Genomic DNA, 23,746 nt, shown 5'->3' on the forward strand with positions numbered 1-23,746 from the left:
CTAGTTCCCACTTATAGTTTTGTGTGTCTGATGGTAAGTGTTCTTACCTTTGTATTTAACAAAGTTAGTGTCCTGTAAGTACAACTAGAACTAATTCTAGTTTTCTCCTATAAATTATTATGTGTCTTTTGGTAAGTATTTTTACCCTCAGTATATATATAAGTTGATATTATTAAAGTTTCATTCCTTTGCTTTCTTTTTGTGCATGTACTTGATGAACATACATGAAGATAGCGACCAAGCATAGTGATCGGGTTAATTTAACAATATGAATATCAAGAAGATTGTGACGACTGTCAAAAAAATAAGATGCCTAAAGACTATTTTCACTTATACTTGTGTTTAGGGTAAAATAGAATTTTGTATTATTCTAGTTAGGTTTTATGAAGTTTAACGAAAATAGTTAATACATATTTTTACAAAATTTATTTGTAATCATATTTATATTTAAGAACATCATGGTTCTTTATATTTTATGGTAATAACATATTATAATAAACGTGAAAATTTTATCACCATTTTTATAATAACAAATAAGTAAATAGTTAGTAAGGAGTTGTGTCTAATGTAACAGGGTGTTACATTTATACCCCTTTTAAGATAGAGTGTACCCAATAAAAACACACATTTTCCCCTGAGGATCAAGTTTACTTCAATTTGGTACATTAACATGTAAAAAAGTTGTGGATCCAAATATTTTTAGGGGTAACTTAGAAGACAACCTATTTTTTGGAAAGTGGCTCAAGAACATATCAAGAGGCGTATTGAATTTTAAAACTTTACACCACATCCTATTAATTAAATAAGTTGTTGTTAGGATGATCTCACTCCAAAGGTATTTAGGAACCATGTTCTGAAAAAGAATGGCTTTAGAAACTTCTAAGAAATGCTTAATTTTTCTCTCGGCTACCCCATTTTATTAAGGACTATCAACACAAGAACTTTGATGAACAATGTCTTTTTCCACAAAAAATTTGTTGAAGTATTATCTCCCATTATTACTTCTAAAAATCTAGGTTTTTTTTTTTAAATTAGGTTTGAACCATAGCAAAAAAAGGTTTTAAAGATTACTTCAACCTCAAAATTTTCTTTCATCAAATACATCCAAGTTAACCTGGTGCAATCATCAATAAAACTCATAAACCAATTTGTACTCGTAGGGGTGGTTACACGACTTGGCCCCCAAGCATCACTACCAATTATGGTGAAAGGATTATATGGTTTATATGCTTCTGTAGGATAAACAATTTTAGCTACCACAATGAGAGTTCCATCAGCAATTTTGATTTTGTTATTCCCAACATAAGGACTATAGGAAGAAAATAGTTTTGAGCAATCATTCAAGTGATCAATGGCTCTAGAGTTAGTTACCTAAGGATTTTATGATATTTGGGTAAAAAGAGTAATGGTGAGATATGTATCATTTTGGGCCAATGAACAAGAAGGATTTACTATCATTTTTGGAGAAAATACGAGTGCTCTAGTTTTTCCTTTTTGAATAGGGTTACCTCAAAATTAGATGAAGCCTCTTAAGTGTCCTTAACCATTGTTTAGAAGGATGAAAAAAATATTACAAGAATGAAAATCAAAATTTGCTCATTTTATAGGAATTAAAATCATATTTAAGTCTATATATTAATATAATGTATATAATTAACTAATGTTTTGAAATTATACAATTTTTAACCTATTTAAGTGACATGTCATGTATCAAATGGTATATATTTATTATTACTAAATAAGTAAAATTATATGTATTATTAGTAAATTTATAGATAAATTAATAATTTTATAAATATAAATTAATATATATATATATATATATATATAAATTAATATACTTTTACAAAAATATGTCTTGAGCATGAGGTCAACCTAGTGGTCTCAAGTTTGATTCTTGTCCATGTTAGAATAATACTTGGTCTATGAAAGTTACGACTCATAAATGCAGATTAATTTTTATTTGTTGATTTTGGGACATTGTGTGGACCATATCCATAAATAAAGAAATTACTTTTAAAAGATATATAATATTAGATAAGATAAATATGTTGAAAGAAAGTTAATTAAAAATATCAATACTTAAGTCACCAATTAACGCCACATCAATAAAAATTATTAAATTTTTAATAAAAAAGACTAAAATTATATAATTATAAAATTTGAAGACTAAAATTATTAAATTAAAATTTAAAAGATTATAATATAATATATAAAAAAAATTAAAATTGTTCTATTAAAATTTGAGAGTTAAAATTATACATATGCAAGAGAGAGATAAAATCAACCGAGGAAAAAAAAACAATTGAATAATCTCGGACTGGTAGTAAAAGTCCACTTTGGACACACAATCCAGCATGTGATAATGCAGGAGTGAAAAATAAGCAGATAAGGCAACCACTCAGAATCACACACACCAATCACCACTTGGAGCCAGTGAAGGCTCAAGAGAATGGCATCAATTGCTGGCTTGCATGGTTCCTCCCAGGTTGTGTTGGAAGGGAGTGGCTCCACACGGTTGAATGTGGGGAGTGGAAGCAGGGTCACACGTGCGGGGTTAGCAGCTAGAGCACAAAGTAGCCGCAGGCCAGTGCTTTCTCTTGTTGCTGCTGGTTTGCCCACTGCCTCTTCTGTTCAAACTGATGCCAAGCCTCCCCCATCTTCTGCCCGATTGCGTAAGTCTCTCTTCCTCTTATACTTCAATTTCTTTTCAAAAAATAAAATACTTTTTTTCAATTTCATTAATTAGAATGTATTTGTCAACAATGTGACATAGTTGGTAGATATGTTTATCCTTAGTATGATTTGATTCCTTATCTGTGTATGAAAAAACAATTATTCAGAAATGACAATCTTTTTTAATGGATTTCAATTCCTTGAGGGAGTAGTCCTTAGCTTCCTATTAGGGACATATTCTAGTTTACCAAAAAGAGTTAGAATGTATTTTATCTTGTTATCCAGTTTCAGATTGTTCGGGGTGATAAATTTATCAATTTTATGGAAATTATCTTAAAAGTGGAGTCCATCTAAGATGAATTCAAATTGATTGATAATATAAGATTTTTCAAGTCTTGTATATGGAAATGGTGGGAAGGGGAGATGCCACTAAAGGTAATCAATCAAGTTCTCTAATGGAGATTAGTCATTAGTGAAGTCGGTAAATACTTTATACTAAAAATATGGTTACCAAAAATTGATTTATGATATAAAAAAATTTATGGAAAAGTTGTTTCTTTAAAGTTGAACTTTTTCCCAAAGTACATTTAATGTTGATCACTAAATTGAATAGTTAAGATTAACTGTTTTTTGCCTTCTATCTCTCACTTGATGTACATCGTGTATGTGTGTGCAATGATCAAAACTTGTCTATTGGAAATCATTAATGGGTCATGGGTGTTGCAATGAATGATGAGTGATGGAAAATGGAAATGAGGTAGAAGAATCTGGACTCTGGAGGTAGAGTTGAGATTGATTTTAGCAAGTTTCATTTATGAAAACTGGGTTAGAGGCCAAGACAGGACACCAAAAAGGAAAAGTCAGAAATGGGGCTGTGACATTATAAGTATTGTACTTATAATTTTCATGTGACATTCTAGTGTTGTACCGAAGTACAATAGGTTTTGAACAGAAAATAGGTCATGCATGTCGCATCAAATGATGAGGGATGAAAAATAAAGTTTAGAGTTAGACAACTCAAAGTGAGACAGAATTGAGTTCAATTTTAGGATATTTCATTCATGATAAAGGGTTTAGAGGCAAATACAAGGAAAATAAGTTGTTATTACTATTAGGGACATAAAGAATGGAGTTTGTAGATAATTATGACCATGATTTGTGTGTTATGGAATATGGCATGCAGCTGGAACATTGAACTCAGATGAAGCAAGAGACCTTAAGCTGCCACTGAAAGAAAGGTTCCCCCTATACCGGCAAACATTAACAAAGTAGATACTACTAATGTAGAAGCAACACAAAACGGGTGTTTGTTGTGTGCTTCTACTCCTCATGTCATCTTTTCATTGTAAGTTTTTCTCAAACACCATCCGCATCAAAATCCAAAATTTGGATTTGAATGCCACTTTCATACCTCTATGTATATGTTCAATGTTCTGTGAACTATGTTGGTTTTATGCTTCTTCTTGATGTTAATGTTAATATGTAGTGTTAGATGTAATGTGATGTTTGATGTTATATGATATTATAATGTTTTATTAGATGTTAGAATCAGTCTTCTAATTCCGATTGAAAGTTTAAATTCTCACTTGTGTGTTGACCTGAGTGGGAGTGAAATTCAGTATAAATAAGGTTGATCATTGAACTAATTGGAGCTGGCAATGTTGCTTTAAGGTTTACTAACGTGTGTTTGGTTCCATTCTAAATTTTTCACATTTACTGAGGAGCTAATAGTAACAGTTTTGAGGAGCTAGTAACTATGGCTTCGGCATCCCGAACATCATATTTTACTTCTCAAGGGGTTTCCAAGTGATACCAACACAGTTGGGCTCAAGTCCCTTTAGTAGGGTCTAGGGTTTAAGCCTTGTAGCCGGAAAAAAAGTGGTTGGAAAGAGAACTTTCACTAAAGGTAGTCAATTATGTTTTTTGCGAAAGTTATTCATCGATAAAGGTGGTGGGTTTTTGCATGAATAGCATAAACTAAAAAATGGGTTTCTAATGATTAGAAAAAAATTAGTTAATGGAAATTTTTGCAAGTACTAAAAGGGTTATACTTTCTTGGCCAGTGAATTTCCCTTGTGCTGTCCTAGGAACTGTATTTTGTCAAAGGAAGCAATTAACTCATGGATGCACAAACCAAAAATCAAAGGATTACCTGTAAGAATGGCATGTGGATTGATATGCTTTTGCGAAATTTCGTGAATGGATTGTCATTTGGTGGGTTGTTTTTGTCTGTGATGACAGAGTCATGCTGCATTCTGAGAAGGCATTGAGGAGGACTCTCATCCTTTCTGTCTTGGTCTCAACTGGTGTTTTTCCAGCTTTATCTTCTTATGGGAAGACAAAGAGTAAGAATCCGTATGATGAGAAACGTTTGCTACAACAAAATCAGCGGATACAAAAAGAAAACAATGCACCGGAGGACTTCCCAAATTTTATTAGAGAAGGTGAGAATGATTTTTTTTTATCCATCTCTTTGATGATCAGTAGCTGATTTAGGAGCCTAGTGTGAAATTTATTTGTTGTGTACCTCTTGGATATATTGTAGTCTGATTAATTGTTATACGTTTCAGGTTTTCAAGTTAAAGTAGTGTCATCAGATAACTATGTAACGAGTGATTCAGGTCTCATATACCGAGATTTTGTAGTTGGTCAAGGTGATTGCCCAAAGGATGGTCAGCAGGTTTTTGTTTTATTATTTTTCCAATCTATTGCTTATTCCTTTGTAAATTAATAAGTCAATCGTTCAGCAGAAGCACTTTACAAGAATATTAGGCAATAAGCATCAATGAGAACTAGAATTGACCCTATGTAGTGTTTAGAAACTGGCTACGCCTCTAAGTATTATTAGAGAACGGAAAGTATATTTTGCTTTAGAATTAAATCATTTGTTATATGTTAAGGAAACCATGGAGGCAATTATTTTCTCTGCGGTATTAATTGCATACTAAGTTGTTTTGAGGAATATAATTTGTTGAGATGAGGATATTTGGACATTGATATTTGAGTGGTTTAATTTGGGAGGTAATATAATTTTTCTCCAAATCTATAGCTTTTTCAGCTATTGATGTATGTCCATCAAACAGTTTGTCTTTGTAAAAACTATTGCTTTTACAGTTGTCTTTCAAGTAAAATGTTTAGCAATCAGCCTAAAATTTCACTATGACAACAACATAAAAAAAATTCTTGGATTAAGACAATGACTTCTTGATGCTTTTATGTTATATATGCTAGCTTTTGTGTCAATATAATATTTGGTTATTTATGTTTTCCAAATTTTTAGTGCATATCAAAATAAACTTCCGGTTGCTATAAAATTGTATGTTTTTTAACTTCATTTTATCATCCATCTATATTGGGGTCAGACTTTCATTATCCACTCGGGCAAGGTGATTAGTTGAAAATGGGAAGCTATCTAAAAAAATGTCCTTTTCAGCACTGCAAAACTTCAAATTTTAGAACACATTAAAGCTTGACTTTAGTTTAAATTGCATATACTAATTTTCTTGTTATCTGATTGTACTTGCAGATCACTTTTCACTATGTTGGCTATAACGAATCTGGCCGTCGTATTGACAGCACTTATTTGCAGGGTTCTCCTGCCAAAATTCGCATGGGTAACAAGTCATTAGTTCCAGGTTAAAATTTCTATGATTTAGTACTATGAATTTCCTTAAAACTTTATTGAAATAGTATTCATCCTTTGCTTGATTTTTATCTCTCCCTTAAAGAACCCAAAAGGGGAGGAAATAAGTGCACAAGGAAGTGAAACAAGTACATTTCCTGATGTAGGATTTGAGGAAGGAATTAAAGACATGAGACCAGGTGGGAAGAGAAGAATCATTATTCCCCCTGAACTTGGACCACCAGTGAGTTTTAACATCTCTCATTTTCTTTTATGTTCTTTCTCTAACTTATTTTGTGGTCTTTCCATATTATTTGATATTGACTACTTAGAACTTGGTGGTGCATGCTAAGGTCAAAGAATTTTTCCTTGTTAAAACACACCAAATTATCATATTACAATTTACAGCACTGAAGGCACATTTAACTTTGACATTTGGTAGGATCTAGTTTGGACAAAATAAATATCTAATCAAAAATGAAGAAATAATCTATTCGACTTTGGATATATACAAACTTGCTGGATCTCTTCCTCTGGTCTAGGAAAAAGCATACCTAATGTGTAGTGTTATGTTGAGAATTATTATCTTAACTACTTTTTGTCATTAATTATTGTTTCCTTTATTTTGTATCTGATTTGCTTTATTAACTATTGATATATCATAAATGTGTATAGCATTTGCTGAAATGGATTCTATAGATTTCTCTTTAAAAAATGTCTGATACAATGTTAGAATCAAATTGATGCACACTTCTTGCCCCCAATCCTTAGAGGAGCTTTTTATGATTAATGTTGATCCTTTCATTTAAGTGGGTCTAATTTGATCTTTTACACCGCCAAATACTGGAGAAGTTTCGGCAGAAGAGTGAGGTCTATTACTTGGATTAAACTTACTCTTTCTGTGATAACTAATCAGAACTATTATTATGTGATTAAATAATCTGTTGAATTCACTAAAAGTAAAACAAATAAAATTATCTGTTGGGAACTGTTACTAAGCATATTATACTCTACTTTTCCCCCCCTATTTTTCAGCATAAGAAAACTTTATTTCAATATTATGTCCAAATTGGAGTAACATGGTTTTCAATTCTGATTCATGAGCATTTTTTAACGATTGCTCATTATTCTTAGTAATACTTTCTGATTTTCAGTTCTTTCAACTGTACTCAACTTCTCTCAGAAACACAATTTTGGGATAAATAATCTCTCCTGGGTAGCAAGCCTAATGTTTTTGTGTTCTGCAGGTAGGACCCTCAACCTTTTTCAGCGCAAAACAGTTTGAAGTTTTTGATATTGAACTATTAAGCATACAAAACTGTGAAAGAAGGACCATAGCCTTTTACTCAGATGTGGTTTGCAATTGAGATAAGGATGCCATCTGAGCTTTCTAAAGCATGACCACTAAAGGCCTAGAGCACAGATTATTATAGCTAAGAACTAAGTTATGATTTTACATAGTAACTACACAACCTTTAGCTTCTTGCTTTGAGGCAATCATCAAATGTCATTGTTGAGATTTTTTCTTCATTTTCTTTGAGCATATTGGCTAGTGTTTTTTTATTGATCTGGTATGTAAGATGTTAACCTTGTCAATCATCAAGAAAGGGTATAGTCTTCATTGGTAAATTGGTTAAGAACTTTTCATAGTAGTGGGATCCTCTTATCTTCATTTGATTGGATGACAAACCAACCAAGCTTTGTAGCGTGGACATGAAACCGTACCATTCTTGTTCCCAAAATAATTTGGTACGCACCCAACTCATTTTTGGATACAAAATCAGAAAGTATTTTCCACTTTGGTTGAATAAATTAGCTTTACGTTTTCCACCCGCAATGTGCATTCATCATTGGAGTTTCGTGGTTATTCTAAATAGAGAGGCCAACAACAAAGTTTTTATTATCTATTGAAATTTATTAAAAATTATAAATTAGTTTATTGTAATTTTATTTAATGTGTTCTCACTTTAATTTGTAGCTTCAAATAATTTTTAATCAACTATAAAAAAATAACACATAAGTATACCGATTAATTTATACTCTTGGGTCTATAATAATAGAAAGAAAATTATCTAAAATGTCCAATACAAATCAAAGGGTTTAACATATACCTAATTGACTATTAGAATCCAAATCCACCAACATATATTTAATTGTCTAACTACTCAAAGTCATATATTTATTATGTTAACCAATATAAAATAATAATAGAATAGGGCAAAAGTGACACACTATACCTCTATATTTGTTATTTAAGAAATAATAAGTTATTAATAGTAGAAAGATTTAAGTGATAAACCACATTGAGTGTGCATTATTATAAAAGGAATCCAAAGATTAAATTGTTAAAAAACATTTACAGTTTATACTTTAAAATAATAATAATAATAATAAAAAGATAATGTAAATTTATCATAATAAATTAAGGATAAAAAGATCTTAAAATAAATGTGTACATAAAAAGATTTTATTATCTTTATTAATATTATAAAGTGAAAATTTGATATCTAAATCAGTTAAGGTCATATTTTAATTAGTTTAAATTGAATTCAATATAAATTAGAAATTTTTTTTGAATCAATTTAATTAATTTGATTCAAATTATTAAATTCCTTGAATCGATTCGAAGCAATGAACAATTATATTGATATTCTTAACATGCATAGTTTTTTCCTTCAAATTAATACATAATTAATTTATTTTTAATTTACTTATCTTATACCTAATCAATCGACACCTTTTATTAGTTTTATCTCCTAATCATTGTCGCGTCATATTGTTTATTACGTATACATCTTTCTTGCTTTTATTTCTTCCACTTCCTTGTGTAAAATGGATTTTTGCATCGATGATTCATTTTATATATAAAATACTTTTCTTTTAAAATACAGAAAAGATGAGAAAGAGAGAAAAAGCAACAAGCATGTAACTAAATAGCAGCAACATTAAACATTAAATTAAACCCGTTGACCGTTTCTTTGCCTCCAAAATCCATAACGGTAACCTACCTCTCATTCTTCCCTTCTTTTTCTCTCTTTCATTTCCTCTGCCCCCAAACACCGAAACCCAACCACAAACCAAACCAAACCAAAAATTCAACCCAATTGCGACTCCATCCATCACCCAACCCCTGTTTCCACCCCCCCAATGCACCGCCATGGCACGCCGGAAAACGCTGACGATGGACTGGGACAGCCTCAGCGACGTTGACGACGACGACGCCTTCTTCGAGTCTTACAGCCGCCTCTCCACCGCCGTTCCCGTGGACCTCGCTTCTTCCTCTGACGATGACGACGATGACGACGACAAATTCGACGACCCCCGCATGTCCTTTGCCTCCGCCGTCTCCTCTGTTCACCCGCGAAAAAACAGAGCCCCTTCCCCCACCGACGCCGACGCCGACGCCGCCCCCGATTACGGCATATGGATGGCCGCCCCGACCTCAATCAACGAACGCCGAAAACGATTGCTCCACGGCATGGGCCTCGACGACGACAAAGAGTTCTCAAAAAACCCCAGCATGAAGCTTAACCAAACAATTTCAATTAAAGAATACACTCTTCCCTCCTCCAACATTAACTCCAATACCCCCGAGAAAAAGCCAACAATTTTGGTTACTTCCGCGCCGGTTACCGTCGCACCTCCAAAATCCTCTGTTTCGGCAGAGAAGAAAACAGAGCACTCTGTTCCAACAGGGTCAAAAACAGAGCACTCTGTTTCAACAGGGGAGAAAAACACAGAGCAATCCTCTGTTCACATAGTCCCAGTCCGTTCCCGCTCCGAGGGCGACATCGAGTTGTTCTCCGTGGAGAGGTCGAGAAAGGAGGATTTCATCGGGAAGGTGTCGAAGCAGCGCCTGAGGCGGACCGCCACCGCGGTGGCGATCCCGCGCGCCCGAACCACAGCCCGAAACCGAGCGATCACGCGGGACTCCGAAAAACGGAGCGCGGTCAAAGCGGAGGACTCAGCAGTGGGAGCGTTCTTACTGATAAAGAACCTGGACACGGGAACGGAGTTCATCGTGAACGAGTGCGGCGAGAACGGAGCGTGGAACAGGCTGAGCGACTTGCGAACGGGGAAGCAACTAACGATGGAGGAGTTCGAGAGGACGGTGGGGAAGTCGCGCGTGGTGAGCGAGCTGATGAAGCGCGGCAACACGGACCGCAAGCTCTCCTCGTCGACCTCGTACATTTCGAGGAGTCTGAGGCTGAGCAAGAAGAGGGGCGCGGCGTTTCTGAAGAACATAAGAGGCGTGGCGAGCGGGTTCATCGGGGAGCGCGAGAGGGACGCGGTGCACGTGGTGGCGGTGCCCGAGGCGAGGAGCCAGTGGGTGCGCGTGCGCCAGAGCGGGAAGTCGCACAAGGAGCTCTCGGCGCTGCACCTGTGCCAGGAGCTTCGGGGTCACGAGGGGTGCGTGTGGGCCATTAAGTTTAGCTTCGACGGGCGGTACCTCGCGAGTGCGGGGGAGGATAGGGTGGTTCGCTTGTGGGAGGTGCAGGAGTGTGAGGTTATGTCGTTGCGGCCTGAGGATGGGAGCCTCACTCCTCTTCACCCCTCGCTGCTTGCTTCTAACGAGTTTTCTTCTCCCTTCGCCTCTGACAAGAAGAAGAAGGGCAAATTCGGAAGCAAAAGAGGACCTGCTGTTCCTGAATATGTTCATGTTCCGGAAACTGTTTTCTCGCTTTCCGAGAAACCATGTTGCTCTCTTCGCGGACATACTGACGATGTTTTGGACTTGGCATGGTCTAAATCTCAGGTCCAATTTCCTTCATTTTAGTATTAAGAGACTGTTGCTCGCTCTTTCATGAGTTTGCATGGAAAATTTAAATAAAATAATTTATTTATTTAAAAATTTTAAGTTTTTTTAAAGTAAAGTAATTTGTTTGGATAAAAAATTTATAAAAAATTTAAAATTTAAATATATATGAAATTATTTAAAATAGTAAAATTTTAAATTTTTTAAATAAAAAAAATTTAAAATTTTTTATATTTATTTTTTTTATTTCACTTATATATTTTATCGTATCTTTTATCATTTCATTCTTTTAATTATTAAATATTTAAAAATATTTTTAAGATTATTAAATATTATCTAATATTAATTTTTAAAATTATTAAATATTTAAAAATTAGCTATTATTTATTTTTAAAAATTTTATTTTGAAATTTTCAATATATAAATATATTTTTAAATCAATTTTATTATGATAGAATCAAATTATCATATCTAACTTAATAATTTAGAATTTAAAAAATTTGAATTGACTTATTTAAATAAAATATTTTAAAATAATAAAAATTAGAATCAAAGTAATTCAAATATCAAAAATTTAAATTTCTTGAATTTATTATCCAAACACACGGCTATATGAATGAATATAGTGTATGTATTCTAAGTGCTAAAATATAAATAAGTAAGAAGTCAGATTGTTATTTTGTGTAGTTAAATTGAAGAATAATTTTCGGTTATTCGATTTATTATATATTGCATTCCGTTCAACATTTTTTAACTATTCATGGAAGAATGGGCTCAAGCAAAAACTATGAATATCCTAACTAGAAAGGTTTTAGATAAAGGGTGAGTTTCTGCATATAAATTTAAGGATAAAGTGTAATAGTAATTTTTATTAAAAACTTGTGATAAAATCAAATATTTGTATAATAAAATTTAAAATTAATTATAATATATATATGATTAATTCTGTCATTTATGATTATCATTACATTTTATTCTTTAAAATGAAATTTCTTCATTTAAGAAAAATCAAAATCTTTTTTAACCATTTTGATTTTTAATTTTTTAACAATGACAAGGATTGTCTAATTATGATGACACAAAGTTTAAGCTATGATTAAAAATATATTTAAATAAAAATACTTTTAAGAGAGAAGAATAAAATAAAATTTTTCATAACTTAATATACTAAAATAAGATTTAAAAAAAACTAATTTATGTGTAAACTAATTTTAATTTATAAAAAAAAAAATTATTGTATTTTTTTGTTTTTATATTTTTATCTCTTACAAATAGTTATCGAAGAAGGACAAGTGAAATTTCTCTCTTATTTTGAGGTTTTGATGGGATTTTATTTTCCCCTGCAGTTACTTCTATCATCTTCAATGGATAAAACGGTCAGATTATGGGATTTGGAAACTAAGACTTGCTTGAACACGTTTGCCCATAATGACTATGGTGAGAGTGAGATGCTAGAGTCTGGTCCATTATTTTAATGTTGTATATGGTTTTTAACCCTTTGGAAGGAAAGAGTTTGAGTTGAGTTGAGTTAATTACATTTTGTTGGCTACTTGTTTGATGAGGGATTGGATATTGCAGTAACCTGCATACAATTCAATCCAATCGACGATGATTATTTCATAAGTGGTTCGCTCGATACCAAGGTCAGGATATGGAGCATCTCTGAACGCCAAGTTGTGAATTGGATTGATATCCATGAAATGGTTACCGCAGTGTCCTATACACCTGATGGTCAGGTACACCGTTTCTTATTTCTACCCTTTCCTTCATGTAATTTAATTCTCTTCCAACCCAATTATGCAATGATTTTGATCCTTGTTCATTACTATTGTAGGGTGCTCTTGTTGGTACCCATAAAGGGAGTTGTCGTACATATAGTACACAAGGTATTAGCTACTCAAACCTTGTTGGAATCTTATCAGAAATTTACCAACTCATATTGTTAATTTGTATTTCCTTATGGTGAAGCAGATTGTGTACTATCTCAAACAGGCACAATTGAGCTTCGACACAAGAAGAAATCTCAACTAAGAAAGATCACTGGTTTCCAGGTAATTCTTATCCCAATGTGCAATAATAAGTCAGATTCTGTTTGATGCAAGGACAACACATTTACTGGCTTTGTTTCTTACATTACAGTTTGCTCCAGGCAAACCATCACAAGTTCTTGTCACTTCAGGCGATTCCAGGATAAAAATTTTGGATGGTTCAGAGGTTGTTCAAAAGTATAAAGGTGCTACATAATACCCATTAAAAATATGATTAATTTCCCTTTTGATCCTCATATATGTGTAGTTGGTGTTATTTTCTATCAAAACTTGAAATTTTAACTCGGGAGTAAGCAGGAATATATATTAATAATATTTACATTAAATACAAGTATATAATATTAAGATAAAACTCTAATTCTGTTTGGAAAACATCAACAACAGCACTTAAGGAATTATACCTAGTTCAAACCGTTCCATTTTAATTTTTATGCATACTACTTTTATTTTCTTTTAATCTATGTCATCTATTGTCATTGAAACTAAAAAGTAAACTTTATGAAACTATATACTAAAAGGAAACAAAAATGTACCCTCTGCATGTGTCATGTTAGCCAATATATTGTTGTTGAACATGAACAGGTTTTCGAAATTCAAACAGCCAAATTGCAGCTTCATTTAGTCCAGATGGGAGATACATCATAAGTGCAAGTGAAGATTCTCAAGTATATATCTGGAAGCGTGAAGAGCATCATAAAAGTGGAGGCAGTGGTAAAGGTAGAAACGTGCTAGTTATCCGTTCCCATGAGCACTTCCAATGCAAAGACGTTTCAGTAGCAATAGCATGGCCTTATACCATAAGAGGTGACCCCCCAGTAGTGCCAATGCACCATTCCAAAAGACATTCAAAGCGTTTTCAGGCAGCATCTGGTAGTGGTGGAGAAGACACAGCATCGCCATCTGGTAAGAGAACACTTCCACCCCTTCCCAGCAAGAAGTGTGCCTCTCCAAAGGAAGACACAGATTCATTTGCAAGCAGCAAGAGACATCATGTGCCATTGTCTCCAATGAGAGCTAACTGGCGCACCCAAGATGAAGAAGACCTTGATGCTATTTCACGCACAGATTCAGGAATTGGTGACTCTTTTAGTTCAGGGTCATCCTCAGTTAGGTATGGTGATTCACCTTCATCTGCATCATGGTCCTCTTCTTATTCACTATTGGACACTAGCCATGCTTCCTCATCAATTATTCCTTCAGCATGGGGCTTGGTAATTGTCACAGCCGGGTTTGGAGGTGAAATCAAATGTTATCAAAATTTGGGGTTGCCCAGAAAGATGGGCATGCAACCCCATCTTTTTGGAGGCCATAACAGTTTCTCACATGCCAACACATAGAACATTTTCTCATTTCTTTCCTCCACACAAAACTTCTATCGTAGACCATGCATTAGTCCCCATCATAGAGAGACACATGGGTCTCCTACACTAGTGCCGTCAAACTTTTAAATGCAGGATGAAAGCCTCAATTTTATAGAGATTGTTTATGAGTTAATCACCTATATACTGTCAGTGTAAAAAAATTTTATACTAGTAACTAATTATATCTTTTAATTGTACTGTCAAACTTTTAAATGTATTTATAGTGACATGACACAATTAAAATATATAATTGGTTGCCAGTGTAAAAAAATTTTACACTGACAGTATATAGATAATTAACTCATTGTTTATTTAATGGCAATTTTTATGCATGTATGACTAAGCTTGACAAGAAATTAACATTGGGATTGTTCGGATAAATTTACTTATAATTTAGAAGAAAATAAAATAAAATACTTGAAAAAATGCAAAGTACATTCAAGTTTGATTAGAGGAGGAAAAAAACAAAAAGAAGAGGAAACTGACAAAATTTTTCTTTCTGTTCTCGTGAATTTGTAGGTCAAGCAACATTTGTACATTAGTATGGCTGATTGTGTGCTAGATATCTTTATACTGATGTACATAGAAAAGTGAATGCGTATTGTTGGTGGTGGAATTTGGTTTATGTTTCTTAAATAAATTAAACATGCACGAGATAAACTCGAAGGAGTCTTGAAGAATAAATAAATATTAAAATTAAAGACTTTATTTTACATTAAAGAAAAATTAAATACCCTTTTATTATCAACTATTTTCGATTATGAGTTTTTTTAACAAGCAACTACTATGTTTATAACCTGGTATGTATGAATTTGTGAATTGGTTCAATTAATTTATCTTTCAAATTATCTTTAAACACTTCTTCAAAAGTAAATTTGATTATTTAACAAAAAATTAAGAATTATGATGTCATTCAATTCAACAAGTATCAATACTTATAATAAATAGTAATCAATGACTAATTTAAAATTGTTATGTTGTTTTCCACTTCAAGTTTTAATTAATTCTAAATCACAACAAATCATATATTTTAATTTGGATTTTTAAGATATGATTCAAACGAAACATAAAAGAAAGATATGAGAAGTAGACATAAATAAATGAAAAAGAAAGGGATTAGATATCAGAGTTGCATAAAATGTAAATTGCACAAACGAAAGTACAAGGGGGTGAGAAATCAGAGTGCAAAGTAAATTGCATGAAATGTAAATAGAAGGATGAGAAATGTGAGTTGCAATAAAATTAAATCGGATATAAGTGTTAGTTAGAAAAGATGGCTAGATGGATGGGTGAATTGAATCTTTAAAAAAATTGTTTAAAGAAATTTTTGGTTAAAATCTTTTCAAAAGTTTTCAATTAATTCAATTGATTTTCAGCATTTGCAGGGATGAAGATGCTGAATATGGACCATGCAAAATGGTTATGCACTATCCTATATTATGTGCATTCATTTAGATCAAACAAATATATGATTAATTTACAAGAGCACCAATAAAAAAATTATTTAAGATAGAATAAAAAAAATTACACAATAATTAATATTAGTTCAATTATTATTATTGTGATCTACATCCAACTTCAATCAATCCGACTAAGATATTATCGATCTTTAATTTCTGGAAGGTTTATAATCACACATACAATATATTTCTGAAAGAATTAAAGAAATCACTTTGTAAACTCCAAAAGAACACCCTTGTAGAAAATTCATTTTTTTCATAATTTTGGAAATCCGCCAACAAAAGAATAACCGGTTATTTGTGAAACAAATTCATAAATAACCGATTATTTTATGATTTAATCAATTATAAATGACACATGAAAATTTTGTAAAAACTATAACAAAGGAACTAATGAATATTAGAAAAAAAATATAAAAATTAAACAAATTTGTAAAATTATATAATGACACAATCACACTTACAAATATACAAAAAGTAATTATAACAAACAAGTAGAAAAACAAATAAACATAAAATAAGGTAGAAGCAACAAAATTAATCATACAACATAAATATGAATAATAAAAAAAATTATGAGTGAAAGAAAAAAAATTACATTAGAATTCTTATTTCATTATATTGACCCTCTTACATATTACATTAAAAAAAAATCATTTTCTATTATTTCACACTCGTGTTTTATCATCATTTTGGAATCTCTGTCATATATTTTTTTCTCTCAAATTTTAGTTCTTTAGCAAGGTGTTTTGTCCCAAGATGTCTCAACCTTGACTTACATCGGTGAATTGCATGCCATCACTAGTGTAGTAAAGAGATGGAGATAATATTTGTTGGGCAATTTTTTCACTATCCAAACTGATCACAAGAGTATGAAGGAGTTGTTTTCTCAAGTTATACAAACTTCCAAACAACATTATCACACTAACCTCCTTGGTTATCATTACAAGATCCAATACAAACTAGACAAGTTTTGTAGTGGATGGACTCTCCCACTCCTATGAAACCCCAGTGGCCACATGGCATATGATATTGGTCCCTGATCAGTTTGTTTTTTTCGATAATTTTAAGTCATAATCTCATACCCTTTTAGAGACCCAAACGATCTTTTACCATTAAAAAAAGTGAGGTATAATAACTTTATTTAAATATTGAAATAAAAAAATGTTTTGTCTACACATTAGGCTTGGGCAAAAATTTCCGGCCGATCCGAAACCGGCCAAACCGACGATCAGATCGGGTGAAGCGGATTGATTCTCAGGTATTTCGAATTTTTTCTGAAGCAAATTTTGGGTTCAAACGGGTTTGATTGGTCGGATTCGGTGTTGGAATTTTCTCATCCGATGTACCCGAATCCGACCGTTTATCTTCTTCTTCTTCACCGTTTATTTTCTCCGTCTTTACCGTTCTTCTTTCTTCTTCTTCTTCACTCCGTCTTCTTTCTTCTTCTTCTTCACACTGTTTTCTTTCTTCTTCTTCTTCACTCCGTAACCATCCTCTTTTCTTCAACTTTTTCCTGCCATGGCTACCGCCGCTGAGAAGCTCCCTGTTCTGGTTGATGAAGGTGGTGATGTGGAGATCTGAAACTCCGTGATTTCCCCCAAATGAAGTAGTGATAGAGACCGGCAAAGAGTGACGACGGATGGCGGCACCCGATGAATCCATCCGATGAACCCGTAACCCGCACGGATTGAACCCGCCAAAATCTGAGTTCTTCGTCAGTCGGAAATGGTCCCTGATTTTTCTTAATCGGTTTCGGACGATTTTAAGAATTTTGGTCCGAAACCGATCGTGCCCGACCGATGCTCAGGCCTAGACTACACATAATCCTGTGACTCTGAGTATTCTTCTGAATTCTGACCACCCTATTGCAGTGTCCTTTATTTAGCTAGTGTAAAGAATATTCCCACTAGTACACTGCTGCTCAATCTATTTGTCTCCTAAACAAGAGCTCACACTGTTACCCAAAAAAGCTGATAAGAGTCACTCTCACGTCACCCTCTTGGTTGTCTCATTTTTGACTTCCAGAGACTATGCACCTAAATTGCATTTCCTTGCAGCCAGAATAAAAGCTCTCACGTCCATATCCACTCTACCATGCTCACAATTTTATTGCCACTATCTGACCAATGCCGCTTCCTTTGTCTTGTTCCCTATGCATTTGTTGAATTCTACTATTTTTCTTTTTTGTTGCGTTGGTCAGAGGACACAATCAGTAAATTATGACAATTTTTCTTTTCCTTTTTTTATTTTTCTCTATCAACTTAAGTGACTGCTCTGGACTCTTCTTCCTAGTGTTTAAATCCAGTATCATTCATTCCACTCCAACATATCCAATTTACTCAAACACAATAATGGCTCTACAGGTATCATTTTCCTCTCTCTCATACCCATCCTCCTAGTACTAGTATTTCAATTATACCTCTTAAAAGTCTATATATAAATCACACAACCCCATTATATCTTGTTAATTGTGTAAGTTTTCGGATATATCATCATAAAACTCCTCTTAATGTTTTTCTTGGTCTCTCTCCCATTTCATAGGAATAAAATTCATCAGTACACTTCTTAGATGTGATTATTGTTAACTTTCGATCAGAGTCGGAGTTTTATTATTTCAATATGTATAAATATATATTAAATATGTATAAATATATATTAATGAAACTTAGCATAATATCAAATTAAAACTCCAATTATAATTGAAGAACAGTATGAACTATATTTAAAGAATTATACCTAAGATTTCTCATAAAAATATTTTAATCTACTCGAGTAACCTCTATTTTGGTTATGACAAAAATAAATGTTTATCGTGTTCTGTTTGTCTTTAGTGTTTTTTAATGTTACCTTTGGGTGGTTTTGGAGCTGATGCAGGAAGAAGGGTGGCCTTTGGGTTTGAGATTATTGAATGCAAGAATTGGGTTAGTAAGAAATGGTGATTTCTCTGGATCAGTCTCCTTCAGCACTATGCTCACTGCTTCTCCCACCCCTTCAACTGATTCTTCCTCAGATCTTGACACACAGGTAAGTAATTTTCTTTCAACAAATGTATAATAGAGAATATTGAAGCTATTCCACTTTGTTTTCCTCTGTAATTTCTCCCTATATATATTTTTTTGCTTTTATCCATGTCCCCTCTTTATTTACTCAACAATAATTAACTGCATTCATCGTAGTATAGAAAAGCGACTGTTGAAATGTTTTGTTTGTTCTTATTCGCCTTTAATTATTTTTTTTTAAATTACCTCCAATATGTTATTAGGATTAAAATAATTTTTTAAAATTAATAATAATATTTTTTTATAAAAAAGTAAAAATATTTTAGATATGAATCTTGATAAAAAAAAATTATATTTATATAATTTTTTAGATAAATTTCTGTAAATAGATTTTTAACAATAAAAAGTAATTTTTAAATTATAAAATCTTAAAAAATTATATAAATATTAATATAATATTTTTTTTTTTTGAATGAGGCTTAAAATGAGGACTTCGTTGACTGTGCCCATTGTATAGATAGTTATTAGAAGTAACTACCCATGGTGACTTGATGATAGGACTTTCAATGGTTATTTTCTGGTCAGTAACTTCAAAACCCTGTAGAGCATGGCATGCCTCATGTGTAAGTTTTAAAGTTGTTCGGATATAACTTTTGTTTGAATTAACTGATTAAATAGACTTTTAAGAGAGAAAAGTAATAAGTTTTTATAAAGTTTAAATTAATTTATGTCCGAGTTATTATAAATAATATTTTTTAAAAATTAATATGGGAAAATTACAAATTAACTTATATATAATATAATTTTAGCTTATAAAAACTTTTTATTTTTTTCTATTTTTATTTTCTGTAAGTATCTCTATAAAAAAAAATAGTTCATTCAAAAAAACTAATAAACTTAGAAGAGTTTCACAATCGAAAATAAATAAATTTTTTAATGGAAAAATCTTTCAAAATTCTAATATTTATATACTTAATTATAAAAATAGTAACGATGGGGAAAGAAAAACATAATTCAAGGTACTTAACCTTTACTGTTTTTACTAGTTTGAACTTTGAACCAAGGTTTTTGACCAAGTACTTTGTGTTGTAATTAATTCTCTCATTCATGAAGATGAAGCTTATTTTAACTTTTGTATGATCAATCCAAAAGAGTAGTACAGATAAAGGAAACTTCATGCAATAAACGCAACCTAAAGCAAGTCTATCTTCTTGTTGCTCTCTTCTCATTAACTTTGATTGGTTCCCATGGGGTCCAGAAAGTATGAGAAAGGATAAATCATATTCTAAATACTAATCAAATACAGATCATCTCATCATAAAGATAAACAATTTTCCTTATTCTTAATTTGAATAACTTTTTTATTTCAATTTTATCTGGACAAATCAATTTAAGTTTTAAATTCTTAATTTCAGTACAACAAATCAATTTAAGTTTTAAATTCTTGAATACAACGATTTGATTTCCCCTTATACGTGTATATATTAAAATTTTAAGATTAAATTTTATAAAAAAATAAATAAATATTAAATAATTTTAGAAATTAACATTAGATAATATATAATAAATTAAAAATAATTTGAACTATTCAATAATTTTTAAAAAATATTGATATTTTTATATCGACTATGAAAAAAAGAAATAGAAATAAAAAAAATTTAAAATTTTTTAAGAACTTGAAATTCTATTATTTTAAATTTTTTTATAAATTCTTAAATTCTATTTTATTTTTTTTATCTATACATAAGATTTCATTTCAAAACGTTTAAAATTCTTAAAAAAATTAAAATAAAACAAATTACTCTATTAAAAATGTATCATCCAAACACACATGGAATAATTCTAAATTTCTAATATAAAATTAATTTGCACAAACATATAATTTCAAGATAAATTTGAGACTAGATTATGCATGTTAATAGAAGTTTTATGAGTCATTTTGCTAACTTGATATGGCTGGGTATAGTCCACTGGATCATTCTTCCAAGAGAAGAGCAACACACTTGGCAGCCTCTTTGGTATTTCTAGCTTCCTAGAACTCTCAAGGAGATCAACCAGAGGAAGAATAGTTGAACCCTCAAAGGACAACAAAAAGACTCACAAGCTGAGTCCTTCTTGGTTCTTCTCACTTTGTTCAAAGCTAACTACTGATGCAGTGATCGTGAATGATGCTCCCTCTCTTGGTCACTATCTCGTGGCTGAGAGAAGAGCTCACAGAAGGAATCTCAATAATCAGTGTTCAACCATTTATGGACCTAATGATTTCTTCACAAAAGAGCCAAATAAAGCATTGGATTTGGACCAAAGCAATGGATATGAAGCACCAATAGTTCTATGTTGTTTGTGTAGATTAAACGATAAATGATGACACACTTTGTCACTCATTTCCTTTGTATTTTCCAAGGATCCTGAATTTCTTTAATGGATTACATATGTTTTCAGTTTGGAACTCTTATTAATTTTAATTTTTAGAACCCAAAAAGTTTCATTTGATTTTAGTTTGTGAAATTTTTTTCTGTGAATAAAATTTTGTTATGTTAAGGATTAAAATGTTTATAGCAAAAAATTAAAGACTAAAAGCGAAAATTAGTTAAAATATAGAGACAAAAATACTTCTCTAACACTCTTTAGTAATTAAATAATAAAATAACAATTTTTATAGAGTATTAGAGAAGTATTTTTAAGTTAAAAATATAAAATTATATGCTTTACTCAACTTTTTTTCTTATGAATGGGTGTTTCCAACTCATTATTGGGTACTAAAAAACCAAATATCTTTGAAAATAAACAAAATCCAGAGTTCAACTTTTTTTCTTCAAATTCAAAATGGATAAATAGATGCTCCAGACAATAAATTTGAAGCTTTACAAAACTTACAACAATTACCTACAGTTACCCTGATAGTTATTACAAGCTACCGATTTTCTGCTTAGTGATTTTTATTATATTTCTTGAAGATGAACAATGACGATAAATTAATACATAGATCTTTCCATCTTATTCCACTGTTCAGAAAATCTCTCGAATGACAATTTATCTCACTATCTAACTATAAAAAGAAAAAGAGGTGAATATATAGTACTTTAGAAGATAATCTTCTTCCTTATTATCGAAGGCTCTCTAGTACCTACGCAACAAAGAAACAAACTGCTAAATTATCTGATTACCATACTTTTGGAGCCCAAATTAAGAATGTACACTGTGGAACCGTAGAAGAATAATATGACGGGCCTATCTGGTTACTGTGTAACTAGTTGGGCCCACTACTTTTTAGTGTATCAGAATTGTTTGAGATAATGGAAGTGATTTATAAAGGAGGAGAATCATCTGAATACCATACTTCGCGTGTGTTTGCATTCGTCGTTGAAACGTGAGAAATCACGTTTAACGTGGAAACAATAATAATTTTTTCATTAAACGTGATTTTTTACATTTTAAACGCGAATGCAAACACACGTTTCATTAGTTCCTTTTTATTACAGTTTTAATAATGACAGATTTTTTTTTAACATCAGGTAATTGACTAATTTGAATTGTTTGGCAAACAAAATATCGAAGTGAGAGTCATTCTAAACAATTATCTATATTTACTTTGAGATAGTCAGTGAGAAATTGTTAGTCAACATAACTGCACTCTCGCCATACATTTTTTTTTTAGTTAATCATCTATATAATATTATTAAAATAAATTTTTTTATATTAACAATCAATTATATCTTTTAAATTATTGTATTTTATTTTTATTAGATTAAATAAATAAATAACATGACACTATTAAAAGATATTAAAAGATATGATTGATTATCAATGTAGTAAAGCTTTACACTAATAATGTAGAATGATTAACTTCTTTTTTATTTTTAAAGTAAGGTGCAATATTTCACTTGACACCGAAGGCGAAAATTACTGTAGTGTGTAATTTTCTTTTTAATTTATCATTATGGCCATAACGATACAATTTCTTTTTTTCTCTTACTTGTTATTGTGCCTCAAAGTTACAATATTTTTTAAGGTTGTTGATTTTTATTTTTTATTTTATTTCTAAAAGTTATATATATATATATATATTGAGTTATCGCTAAAGCCTAGTGAGACTTTATTTTTTTATTTGTTACACGGTCCACTTTTTTACTGTTTACGCCATATACAATTGTGTTTTGTTTTCAATAAATACCTTCCTCTCAAGTGACAATTATTTAATAACAATAATTAAATAAAAATGTTAATAATTAATACATAATAATAATTAATACATAATAGTTACTAAAAATATATTTATATTACACCAAAATTTACTATTAGTAATAATTATTTATTGAAAAAAAATTTAAGTCCTACAGCGACTAGAGATAAGATAATTAAATAATATATAAGTGAATGACAAATCTTACAAGTTAATTTTGTATGTTTGAATTAGAATCGTAACTCACTGTTGTAAGTTAGTACCAGATTACTCACTATTAACAAGCTCAATAGTCTTAGACTTAAGGGAGTGTATTGAGAAAAGTCCAGGTAAATAGTATGTAAGTAGAGAGTAACTTTTATCTTACAAGTCTCACATCTCTCAATAGATAAGATAATTAAAAAAAAACAAGAAAATTAAAGAATATATAAATAGAGGACAATCCTCATCTTACAAATCTCACATTGACTAGAAATAAGATAATTAAAGAGTATATAAGTTATGAATCATTTTTTAAACTTTTAGTAGAAATTAATAGTTCAGTCAACCAAAAATAAATTATAAATATATTTTAAGATAAATTTGAATAAAAATAATTAAGATTAAAAAAAAAACTCCGTTTTTATAAAGAAAAACAT

At 31.4% G+C, this 23,746-nt stretch overlaps 3 protein-coding genes across 3 annotated transcripts; all 3 read left to right on the forward strand.

The window, feature by feature from the left end:
- The first annotated feature begins 2,356 nt into the window (after positions 1-2,356).
- On the forward strand, positions 2,357-7,927 carry LOC109817556 (FKBP-like peptidyl-prolyl cis-trans isomerase family protein). Its single transcript, XM_020382835.3, has 7 exons — positions 2,357-2,675; positions 4,740-4,830; positions 4,918-5,120; positions 5,247-5,356; positions 6,203-6,311; positions 6,466-6,542; positions 7,546-7,927. Exons 1-7 carry the CDS (start codon positions 2,453-2,455, stop codon positions 7,663-7,665), a joined length of 933 nt encoding a protein of 310 aa, XP_020238424.1. The 5' UTR covers positions 2,357-2,452; the 3' UTR covers positions 7,666-7,927.
- A 995-nt stretch (positions 7,928-8,922) lies between these two features.
- Positions 8,923-15,110, forward strand: LOC109817555 (uncharacterized). Its single transcript, XM_083070951.1, has 7 exons — positions 8,923-11,054; positions 12,401-12,491; positions 12,633-12,790; positions 12,889-12,940; positions 13,026-13,105; positions 13,194-13,287; positions 13,685-15,110. Exons 1-7 carry the CDS (start codon positions 9,456-9,458, stop codon positions 14,437-14,439), a joined length of 2,829 nt encoding a protein of 942 aa, XP_082927077.1. The 5' UTR covers positions 8,923-9,455; the 3' UTR covers positions 14,440-15,110.
- A 2,815-nt stretch (positions 15,111-17,925) lies between these two features.
- On the forward strand, positions 17,926-21,366 carry LOC109817562 (uncharacterized). Its single transcript, XM_020382842.3, has 3 exons — positions 17,926-18,289; positions 18,801-18,950; positions 20,892-21,366. Exons 1-3 carry the CDS (start codon positions 18,146-18,148, stop codon positions 21,288-21,290), a joined length of 693 nt encoding a protein of 230 aa, XP_020238431.1. The 5' UTR covers positions 17,926-18,145; the 3' UTR covers positions 21,291-21,366.
- Positions 21,367-23,746: the final 2,380 nt, after the last annotated feature.

This window comes from Cajanus cajan, chromosome 3 (genome assembly GCF_000230855.2).
Source record: "Cajanus cajan strain Asha chromosome 3, NIPB_CcT2T_4, whole genome shotgun sequence".
Taxonomy (NCBI): domain Eukaryota; kingdom Viridiplantae; phylum Streptophyta; class Magnoliopsida; order Fabales; family Fabaceae; genus Cajanus; species Cajanus cajan.